The sequence below is a fragment of the Chenopodium quinoa genome, unplaced genomic scaffold, assembly GCF_001683475.1.
Source record: "Chenopodium quinoa cultivar QQ74 unplaced genomic scaffold, ASM168347v1, whole genome shotgun sequence".
NCBI lineage: Eukaryota > Viridiplantae > Streptophyta > Magnoliopsida > Caryophyllales > Amaranthaceae > Chenopodium > Chenopodium quinoa.
This window is the reverse complement of record NW_018743623.1, coordinates 258,576-269,720: the sequence shown is the minus strand read 5'-3', so window position 1 is coordinate 269,720 and position 11,145 is coordinate 258,576. Positions and strand designations below refer to the sequence as shown.

Sequence of the window (11,145 nt, the reverse complement as noted above, 5' to 3'; positions counted from 1 at the left end):
GTGCCTCCACGTGGGTCTGGCACGAGGCACGACCCAACATGGCCTAAAAGTGTATGATAGTATATCCATTATAAAAATGGTGCAATTAATTAGTATGGAGTATGCAACTTTCCTACTCTCTTTGTGTTTTTTAAAGTGTTATACTTTTTAAATGCGGCCGTGTATTTTTAAGTGTTTATACTTCTCAAATACATTTGTGTATTTTTAAATAGGGGTGAAACTAATATGGTTTAAAACCGAATTGAAAGGCAAACCAAATCGAATTAATAATGTGATTCGTTTTTTTTTTTTAAAATATGGTTCGGTGTAGTTTGAGAAATAAAAAAATTGCAGCTTGCGGTTTTAGGATTTGAAAAACCGAAATATAGGAACATATCTAAATTATAGCCAAATCTGATTTTTAGCCCTACTATATAAAGCTAAAAACAGGTTATGTTGAGTCAGGCAAAAAAAAAAAAAAAAAAAAATTACAAATCAAAGCCCAAAACACTAAGCCCAAAAAATTGCAATTTGGTTTGGTTTATTTTAACCGAATTAAAAACGGTGTGATTTGATTTGGTCCGAATAATAATATGGTGTGGTGCGGTTTGAAAAGTCTCAAACCAAATAAATATGGTTTGGTTTTAGTTTGGGGTTTAAACCACACCGGAAACCAAACCTTCCCCCTTATTTTAAAAATATATACAAAGTATTAGATTTTATACTCCATATAAGTCAATTAAATTATCTAAAATTATACTACATCTGTTCCCTCAAAAAAAAAAAAAAAAAATTATACTACATCTGTTTCGTATTATTTGAAACGATAAAAAAAAAAATAATTATTATGTAACCCACAAGTCCATGACTATAGGATTAATACAATTTTTTAATCCTAACTTTCACCAATTTACTTTCATTAATCCTAACTTTGTATTATTCCTCATTAATCCCAACTTTAAGGTGACCTATCTTTCTTCATACTCAAATCGATCAACAAAAGTCAATGATCTAATTTTCTAGGTCACTTGACACGTGTCAAGCTGTAAGTGGTCCAAAAAATAAAAGAAATTAAAGAAATAATCAATTAACAAAAAAAAAAAAAAAAAAACAAAACCAGCCACCACCAGCCCACAACCACTGGCGGTGGCCCCTTCCTCCACAGCCAACCCCGAACCACTGCCTCCCTAGCCCCAACCCCCAAAACCTCCCCAGAAACCGCCTTAAACCCGCGAAACCGGCCCTCTCTGCCTCCCCTCACCCCCTAAACCAACCATAGCCAAACCCTTGCGCCGAAAACGCACGCCACCCATAAAACCCGAAACCACCCATAACCAAAGCCCACGTCCCTGAAACCGTCCCCATCCCCTCCCCCCACCCCCGAAACCACCTGTAAACCCTCGAAATCACTTCCCCCACCCCCGAAACCACCTAAAAAACCCAGCCCACTCCCTTTCTCTCTCCTCTAATTGCCTAATAACGCAATCAACGGGAGTGATGGGAGGGTTTCCGGCGCAAGGAGGGTTTTCGGCAGGTCGGAAAAGTAGGGTTGGGGGATCATAGAGGGTAACGGGTGTGGGTCTTGGCGGTTGAGGAAGTGCGGCCACCAGCGTTAGGTGGCCGGTGGTCTTTGGTTTTTTTCTTTTTTTTTTTTCCTTATTTTTTGTTTTTTAATTTAAATTAATTTTTTTTTATATTTTTGAATCAATTAGAGTGCAACACGTGTCATATAATTTGTTTTAAAAAAAATTGACCCTTTCAGAATAATAAAAAGGTGAGATTATTCAAAATAAATCGGCCAAAGTTGGGATTATAAAAGTGTATTAATCCACGACTATAAATACAAGACCTCAATAGTTCAATTAATATTCACAGATTAACAAAACCACTCCTAGTCCTCCGTAAAAACGTTTTGTTATCTTCCATGATAAGCAAAACCTTCGTCAAATCACCATCAATGTTCTTTCTTCAACCTTTTGTCTTTCCTTTCCTTTCCAAACTCCATCACACTTGCACATCTCCTCTAAAAAGGTATAATCTTCCCAATTCCCCTTTTGTTTTATTCTAATTCACTTCTTAATTTACCTTTTTGTATTGTTTCTGTTGATTTCCTCCATGTATAGCTGTAAATTCTTTCAATTTATTAGTTTTTTTAAAACTTTACTCTGTTCATAATTGCATCACATTGTGTTATTTACTTATTTTGAACTAATTTTTATAGGATGTGTGTTTGTGCGTGAGTGTGTGTGTGTGTTTTTTTTTTTTTTTTTTTTTTTTTAATTTTATAGGATGTGTGTTTGTGCGTGAGTGTTTTTTTTTTTTTTTTTTAAATTTTTTTTTTGAGGAAAGTTCAATCAGTATTGGTCTAATAAGTTCAACTAGATTTAATAAGTTTTAAGAAGATGGATATCAACTAGATTAGTTGGTTAAGGTACCCAAGATATGACATTGAATCTCTTTCACATTAGCAACAAAATTTCCTAATGAAGGCCAATAACTTCCAATCAAGTCTAATAAAGTACTCGATTGTTTAATAAGTTGAAAAGAACACACCCTTACTTTGGTTTTGATGTTTGATTATGTTGTGGGAAATTTTAGTAAGAAGTTATGAGCTTGTTAAAGAATCGTTCTTCCTAACAATGGGATATTGGTAGTACATTATAAGATGGTTGAGTTTGTTCTTAATAGTTACAAGTAGATGTTAATGATTATATTAGTTGAAATTGTGTTTATAGTGTAGTAACTTTGGATTTGTTTTGCAGTGAAAACTGAAATCCAAACCCTAATCTATTATGAGCTGCTTCAATTTCAAATATGAAGATGACCCTTTTTTGGGGTTACTCGAAGAATTAATACTTGATATTCTGTATCGACTGCCTATAAAATCATTAGGACAATGCAAACTAGTATGCAAATCATGGCTTACCCTCATCTCAGACCCTGAATTTGCGAGATCACATCTCAATTATCCGAACAGTAATAATCAACCCTTTACCCTCCTTTATCAAAAATACGATATTCTTTCCACACTGAAGTTTTCTGATCCAACCAATACTACTGAGGGTGTAATAACCTTAGACTTATTGGACAATCATCAATTCCTCGATGGCTTTGTATCCAATTATTATTATTGTTTCATTGCCGGGTCAAATGATGGCCTTGTTTGTGTTTATGTGAAGCAAATGAAGGAGAGTAGGCGTGGTCAAGATTCAATGCATCTTTGGAATCCTTGCACCACTGCAAAAGTGGAGATCTCATTGCCTGTTATGAGGGATTCATTTTATGTTCATATAGACTCGAGTTGGTTTGGTCGTGTTCCCTCTTCTGATGACTACAAAATCTTCTTAGTGTATTCGGAGTATAGGCCTTATGAAAAGAGCATGTATCTATACTCGTTAAGGTCTGCTAGAGAATACATGTCTCTGATGATGAAGATTTGGGTTTAATCTCGGGAGCTGATTCAGTTTTCTTAAATGAAGCATTGCATTTTCTTGTACGTTGCAAATCGATAGTTATATTTGATTTGGCAGCAGAGACCTTTAAGAAGGTTCCCTTCTCAATTAAACCTGATCAAGTACCTATATATGATCAGCTATCGCTTGGTGTCATTGGAGTATATGACTGTCTGTGTGCTATGTTTTTACATCGCTCTGTGGAATGGATGTTCGAGCTGTGGACCCTGGAGAAGTATGATTATTGGGATTCTTGAAAAAGCTGTATCGAATTGACCTGCAGGAGGATATTGTCAGACGTTGCATCCAATTTGTAGGGTTCACATACAATGGTTATCTATGCATTGAAGCAAATGGACTCGTGCTCATTGACCCAGATTATAATCCACCTTCACATGTCGTTGTTCGATGTCCCACTATAAAGGTTTACCAGGTTATGGATTATGTGGAGAGTCTTGTCTCCCCACAATTTCTATCCCTTAAGTTAGTTTGATGGTAATCGAAACATAGGAGGGTGTTAAGGCCTCAAGGGACCTTGTCAAGGTCGCAAACAAAGCTGGCTAGGGTTCTGAGACGTGGCCTGGGTTGATGAAAATGTGATGTTATTACTACTTTTGTTGACAACCAAAGTTCATTTTGTATGAATTAGTGTTTTGCAAAGCTAGTGGCTCCTATGCGGCTAATCGGTTATGCTAATTCTGTATTTTTATTAGTTGGTGCTATGTTCTGTCTTATGTACTAATCTTTAATGAGTTATAATATGCTATTTTGGATTAACTATGCAAATGTGGAAATTAATCTTTTATATTTTGCAGTTGATAAATTCTACAGGATAGTTACGTACTTACATATGTGTATGTTTTTTTTTTTTTTTTTTTTTTTTTTTGGAGGATGTTTTTGGAAAGATACCTCATAAAAGTTGACTTGTTTTTGGTTGATCAAAACTTTCTAAAGGTATGCTTATTTTTTTTTGCTCTCTGTCTATCTCAGTTCATTATATTAACACTCATCTTTCTCCAATAACACAGGGATTCTAAATTCACTGATCCTGAAGCTTCTTCAATGGCTGACTCAGTTAAGAGGTTGAGTTCACTCGGCGAGTGCGTAACTACTTCTACTATCTCCTATTCACATCTAACATCTTCCTCTCAGAGGTACAGGTCCTAATTCATCCTTATTTTTACATGCATTTATTATTGCAGTTATTTAAAATTGATACGAATTGATTCTGCAATTTACCATTTGTTTTTATGAATTTACCGGAAAAATATAAGTCTAATTATACTTTTGTTTGAGCTGGATAATTGATGCAAATGGAAATTATAGTAATATATCAATTTAGGGTAAAAAGGAAGTACTAAACAATGAGTCTTGTATATTGGGCAAAGAGTCTCAATTTTGATTGAGATGGAACACTAAAAGATAGGTGAGTTTATAGGAAGAGTTGTTCCAAATTTTACGGAAATTGAAATCTTAGTTCATAGTGTGCAGTATGGAATTTTATTGTAGAAAACTTTTTGCAACCAATAAGAAGAAAAACCACGGCCCAATTAAACTCGAACTCCACCAAATAGGGCAACTCCTCCGTTACAACCTAGTGGAACTCAACGCAACTTAAATTACTATAAGAACCTAAGTACACCCCACTGTGTCTGTGATTCCCTCTAATTACAGTGCTCACTCTAGCTTCTACTTTGAACTTTTGAAGACGGCTCTTAAGATTTAACTCTAAAGCCTTGCAGGAAGTGTATGGGTTCCTAAAGAAATACTGTACTAAACTGGGACTTGATATTTTGCTTCACTAAAATAGTGTGCAGAGTGTCTTTATGCAATGGATGACCTCCCTTGTCCCAACTTAGTAACTTTACACTTAACACACCTTGACCAAACAAAGATAATTTGTCATCACCAAAACTAGTAGAGGCAATACTCAAGTATTGGATATTTGTGTTTATGATTCTAGGCAAAGAGTTTCAAGTTTTGGACTATGAGCCTCATCGAACCAAACACGTGTAAGTTTGTCTCACTTAATTATGTTATGGTACGAATATCTTTAATGAATTTCCATTCCAATCTATTACCATATGCTTTGTCAAGATCGTCTTTGATGGCCAGAAGGAGAAGGCCCATCGTTCCTCAACCTGCGTCGCTCCTACTAATAGTATGTTTGATTTCCTACACCACTAAATATACATACATACGGAGTGGTCTACTGATATATTATATACAGCAATACTTTGTGCAGCCTTGGCCTATGTAAGGTTACACACAAAAATGAAAATCCATCTAGCATTGTTTGTAGGTAGCCCAATATACTAGTAAGCTAACTATCAAGTAATGTAGTAGAAAGAAACCTAGAAAGTAGTTATTTAAAATTCCTGCATCATTGTCATTGCATGGTGCGTCCTGTATATATTCTTCATCAATGTGATGTTCGTGCTCCTGGTGATCAATTGCTGGTTGACCCGTCCTTTGTTCAACAACTCGTGTGTTGATGGGATTTTCCTACAATTATTGAGTAGCCATTGTTAATCATCCGGAGACTTGAAGTACGAATAGCTTAAAATTAAAGACTTGAATGCATACCAAACAAATGGGTTGTCACATTATGTAGCTACTGTGAATATTTCTTTAGGTTCACTATCTCAATTTAATTCAAAGACATTTGATAGCCATATTTTTCTTATCTTAGGAGTGTGTCAACTTACTTATCTTGATTTATGGCAAATTTTCCTCAACCCTTTCTATAAAATTAATGTGTCAATTTGTTGTGGAGCAAGTAATTTGAGGGGAGGGAGTTTTATGAACATCAACAAGTTTGTAGCTTAGGTTCAATTTTTATGGTATGAACTTAAAAACAAAAATGCATAATATGTGAAGCACGCATACCTGCAATATTGAGCTTCTATCTCCTTGATGCCAGACGTTATCAAATTTTATATGTGGAATATGGGATATGTCTTTCCACTTTATGCCTCCTTCCTTGTTATAGGATCTCTTCAAAATGTTACATTTCTCAATACGCAAGCAGTGTAATTTCCTTAGCTGCATTAACTTTTCTTGTGAAGGAAGTTCGCTTAAATAATTACATTCTTCAAATATCAAGAGCTCCAGGTTGATGAGGTCGTTGCATAACCAATCTGGCAGTTTTTTGAGGGAAGTAAAACTCTTAAGTCTCAATACTTTTAGTTGAGATAGCTGTCTTAGTTGCTGAGGAAGAGAATCCATGAATTTCATGCCCTTCAACCATACTTTTTCAAGGCTTCGAAGGGATGTGCATTCTGGAAATTGCCTATACCAGTTGCTTATATCCCCAGATTCCCCACCAATTCTCATGGTGCGAAGACTGGTAAGAGAATTAATCCCTGGAGGCAGGGATTCTATATTCTTACAGTCTATTATATCTAGCTCTTCAAGGCTAATTAGATACTGTAAATTTTCAACTTTTTTCAGTATAACGCAGTTAGAGATTGCTAATTTAGTGAGAGATGTGCACCTTTCAAGAAATTTTGGAGCCACTTTTAGGCTCCTACATCCTCGAATGACTAATGTTTTTAGGGCATTGAGACTTCTAGCATTTGGAGAATAAGTGAGAGAAGAGCAGCGATCTATGCACAATTCCTCTAGGGATATGGGATTCCAGGGATTACCTGGCCATGACTTGAGCTTCTCACATTTTTGTAATCTGAGTTGTTTGAGAGACGTACATTGGAACAATTCCTTGGGAAGACGAGCTGATCCTGATACCTTACTCAAGACAAGAGAGATAAGAGTGTGCCTGCTGCTGCTCTTTGTTATGATTGCGTCCAACCAATTATGCTCTCTGACATTAACCTGTACCCCTTGAATCAGCAAGTTTTTTATACGTGGGAAATCAGTTGGGATGCTAGTCAAATTGGGACAGTTAACAACTTGCAATGTATTTAGCCTCGTGAATGCTTGTATCATATGACTTGGTTGCCATTCTCTCAATATATCTAAATCTCTCAATTCTAGCCTCGTCAGTGCAGGAAAGAATACTTTCAGGACATCCTTTTCTTCAGTGTCATCAGCATGATAATATAACTCTTGACCTATATAATCAACGTTGCTCATGCCATCAATAATCAGTTCCTGAAGACATGGTAACTCCCCCATTGATGGAAGACTCTGGCACCTTTTGCAATTTACTAGTTCTATCCTCACCAGACTGTTGAGTCTCTCATTGTCGTCACCCTTCATCGGCCGCATCACCCATTCCGGAAACTTCTGGCTGTCATAGTTAGTAAGCTTTAGCCTTCGAATATTCGGATGAGGCTGAAGACCATCTAGAACCTTTTCATCATTTGCACTGTCAATTGTCTCTGATAACTGTTCTGATGATCTCCAACTCAGTTCCAAAGACGAAAGCTTGCTTTTACTACCAATCCTTGCTTCCTGAGCAGCTTCTTTGAATTTCACATATTCAAGCCCACTAATACACAGAACACCAGCAGTATCAGCGTGCCTGCCCAAATTGGAAAGTTGTTTGGATGCTCCCTCTGCATTCAGATAAACAGGATCCAGTTTCCTCTGAGCAGTAGAAGTACCCGATTTGCTGCATAATTTAGGCGGAATTTCTGCGTTTGGTAAGTTGTTGATAAAATTACTTAGCCCCTCAGACAGTGGTGAGAGATTTATACAATTTATGAGTCGTAATGTTTGCAAAAGGTAGAGCTGTGTGATTGATTCTGGCAAACTTGTTATTTGATTATTTGACAGATCAAGATATCGCAAATACTTCAGCTTGGCCAGATCCCTTGGAACCTCTTTCAGGCCAATCCCATCTAATTTTAATACATACAATGATCTTGCTTGACTCAGCAAATTCATTGGCACTTCTTGAACCATTAAATATATTGTTCTTAGTCTACATCGTCGTCTGGAAGGAGGAACTCTCACTCTCTCTGCTTCACCATTTGGTGGTGACATCACTAAATGCCGTACATCAGAAAGACTGCCTGGTTGAATGTCATGGTTCCCATCAGCAATAATTAACATACGATCATGCCTCGAAAAATTCACTGCTAGATCATAGGCCAATTCCTGCATAGTACAGTCCAGGACATTGCCATCCTCATCCTGTGTACATACTTGTAGAAGTGACTTATTCAACAATATGTTAAAGTACTTCTCAGCAGTGGCTTCCTCTGTAACGAACCCTTGAGCGATCCAGAGACTAATCAAATCGAGTTTTCCGATAGTAGCGTTCTTAGGAAAGATAGAGCAATAGGCAAGACATTGCCTAAGAGCTTTAGGCAGGGAATTAAACTTCAATGACAATGTTGACAAGATTAACTCCCATAATTCTGTTTCTGCCTTCTCCTTCTCCCACTCCCTTACATCGTCTACGTTCCCTAATCGGCCTAATGAGTCTGCCATTTTACTGATTACTCGAGGAATACCGTAGCACTTCCCTGCAATCTTCATGCCAATTGACTCTAACTCGCTCCCCTCCTCGATTGGCATTTGCTTTAAGGCAAGAGACTTGAACAAGTCCCAACTCTCTTCAACTGTTAATCTTTTCACATGATGAATTTTCGGATCAACAAGGCTCCTTGCAGCTTCTATTCTCCTGATGGTTACCAAAATACTGATTTTACCACCACCACTATGCAATGCATACAGTTTTTGTAACTGCTCTTCGTTTACACACAATACATCATCCAGTACAAGGAGTGAGTTTTCTCCCTTCATGAAATCGTGAAGCTTGGTCTTAATGGCCGCCTTGTATTCACTCGAACTCAGCGGCTCTTCAGGCATTGATTGCGGTGTTTGTTCGGGCATTGATTGCGGATTGTCTGCGGGTAGTGACCGGAACATATCCTTCAGAATTTTTGTTGCATCAAAATTTTCACCAACTTTCACCCAGAACATCTTGTTCCCGTAATGCTGTTTGATCTTTGTATCTGTATAAACCCTCTTAGCAAGGGTTGATTTTCCAATACCTGCCAGGAATAACTCCACAAAGTCACTTGCAGTCATCACCAAAATTTTCTACTAACATGAAGTACTACATTACAAGTCTACTAGTATTCCTCATGTCAGGAAATTGTCCTATATTTAATTTAGATTTAGATCCATTCTTAATTGCAAATACATTTTTGAAGGGATGCAATTTGTTGTATGCTCAACTGTACTTTAAAATAATGCTTAAGGGCCAAGTCTTAAAATATTAACAAAGTAGAAGGGATAAACTTGTATCATTTGCTTTCACTATACGGAGTATGAATCTTTGGGATGGATTCTAGAAACAAAACATAGCCTAAAATGTTTAGTAAATGTTTATGCAAGTGCTACCTCTGTTTTTTGGGGGCATATGGTTATTGTACAAAAAAAAAAAAAAAAAAAAAAAAAAAAAAAAAAAAAAACCATGTACTACTCTTATAGGCGATAGCACACATTGTAAAAATATTCATTTCAATGTTAATTTTACATTATGAACTATTTATGATATTTACTCCGTATCTCAATATTATGCAATTAAAGATATAATTAGTCAATTATATGCGTTGTTAATCGAGTAAAATTGCAACCGAGTAAAAAAAAAAAAAAATAGAGGTAGTAGCTAGAAAAGTTGTACCTGCCATTCCGACGATTGCAATAGTAAAAATTCCATTGTCACTTGCCTTGGATTCGGCCAAAGTATCTATAATCTCCTTGATATTCCTACTTTCAAAAACGGACTCAGGAACTAAGGAATCAAGGACTTGATCTGATGTATTACTATCGATACGATCAACTTGAGATACTTCCAATCTTGTCAACCCCAATGTAGATGACTCCTTATCGAGCTTATCCAACAATGACAGGATTTTCCTGACCCTGTAAGACATTCGAGTGGGGAGCGAAAAGAGGGAAGTTCTCTTGAATGATCGAGTTTTCCTGCGATTGTCTTCAGACATATGCTCATTGATAGTATCTTCGACGTAGAAGATCAAATCATTGACATCTTTAAGCCAACGATTCAGTCCTGAGGGCTGCATGACCCCCTCTGTTGATCTGCTGTGTACTTCTACACAATTCTGAATGCGTACAAATTTCTCTCTGATGGTTTGGAGCTGATTGTCTGAAGCCCCCACTTGCCGTAGTTGCTGCAGTATGCGAGCAGACGACATGCTCGATACAGCCCAGCTTAATTCACTTGCAAACGACGCTTCCATCAGCCTGTTGCTGGTGCCTGTGTTTATCGTTTGATAGAGGATTTTTAGAATTTTTTTTTTTTTTTTTTTGACGTGAGCTTAAACAAACAAACTAAATTACAGACACTTTGAAGAAAAAAACAATACAGAAGAGTTCAAAATGGAGTACTTTTGGCTTTTTATTAGCTACTTAGTAATTCAAATTGTTGATAACTCATTTATTTCGCGACCTCTTATCTCTAATAATTAATTAAGGGAGAGTTCAGAATTATACAACTTCCATCCACGAGGATCATGGTATACTATATATTACTCAATTACTGTCAATTTCAATTTTTATAAAGGAGATCATTAATGTCATGTGGAGCTACCAATATAGTCAAAGTATTATCCGCCATTGATTTTGAGCGTAAAATCTCATCCATTCATCAATATATTTGACCTTCACTAAAATAATTGGAAGTTCATGCCTTTATTTAATGGGATAAGTCTTTTATTATTACTTTTATTGTGTTTTTTTAATTGCAATTATTTTGATTAGTACATTTGTCGAG

General features: G+C 36.5%; 2 protein-coding genes across 2 annotated transcripts; one reads left to right on the top strand and one right to left on the bottom strand.

Annotated features, from left to right (window-relative positions):
• The first annotated feature begins 2,771 nt into the window (after positions 1–2,771).
• Positions 2,772–3,425, top strand: LOC110683208 (F-box/kelch-repeat protein At3g23880-like). The gene has a single exon (XM_021859554.1). It carries the CDS (start codon positions 2,772–2,774, stop codon positions 3,423–3,425), a length of 654 nt encoding a protein of 217 aa, XP_021715246.1.
• A 2,146-nt stretch (positions 3,426–5,571) lies between these two features.
• LOC110683207 (putative disease resistance protein RGA4) lies at positions 5,572–11,062 on the bottom strand. The gene is made up of 3 exons (XM_021859553.1): positions 10,033–11,062; positions 6,321–9,397; positions 5,572–5,936 (listed from the first exon to the last, which is right to left on the bottom strand). The coding sequence occupies exons 1-3, from the start codon at positions 10,610–10,612 to the stop codon at positions 5,718–5,720; spliced, it is 3,876 nt and encodes a 1,291-aa protein (XP_021715245.1). The 5' UTR covers positions 10,613–11,062; the 3' UTR covers positions 5,572–5,717.
• Between the last annotated feature and the right edge of the window lie 83 nt (positions 11,063–11,145).

Bases quoted from the DNA above. Each gene is read 5' to 3' on its own strand.
- LOC110683207 (XM_021859553.1), bottom strand. From the start codon at position 10,612: ATGGAAGCGTCGTTTGCAAGTGAATTAAGCTGGGCTGTATCGAGCATG. The intron at 9,398-10,032 runs GTACAACTTTTC...TATTCCTGGCAG, and splicing joins TGCAATCGTCGGAATGGCAG to GTATTGGAAAATCAACCCTT. The intron at 5,937-6,320 runs GTATGCGTGCTT...CAATAATTGTAG, and splicing joins ATAGAAGCTCAATATTGCAG to GAAAATCCCATCAACACACG.
- LOC110683208 (XM_021859554.1), top strand. From the start codon at position 2,772: ATGAGCTGCTTCAATTTCAAATATGAAGATGACCCTTTTTTGGGGTTA.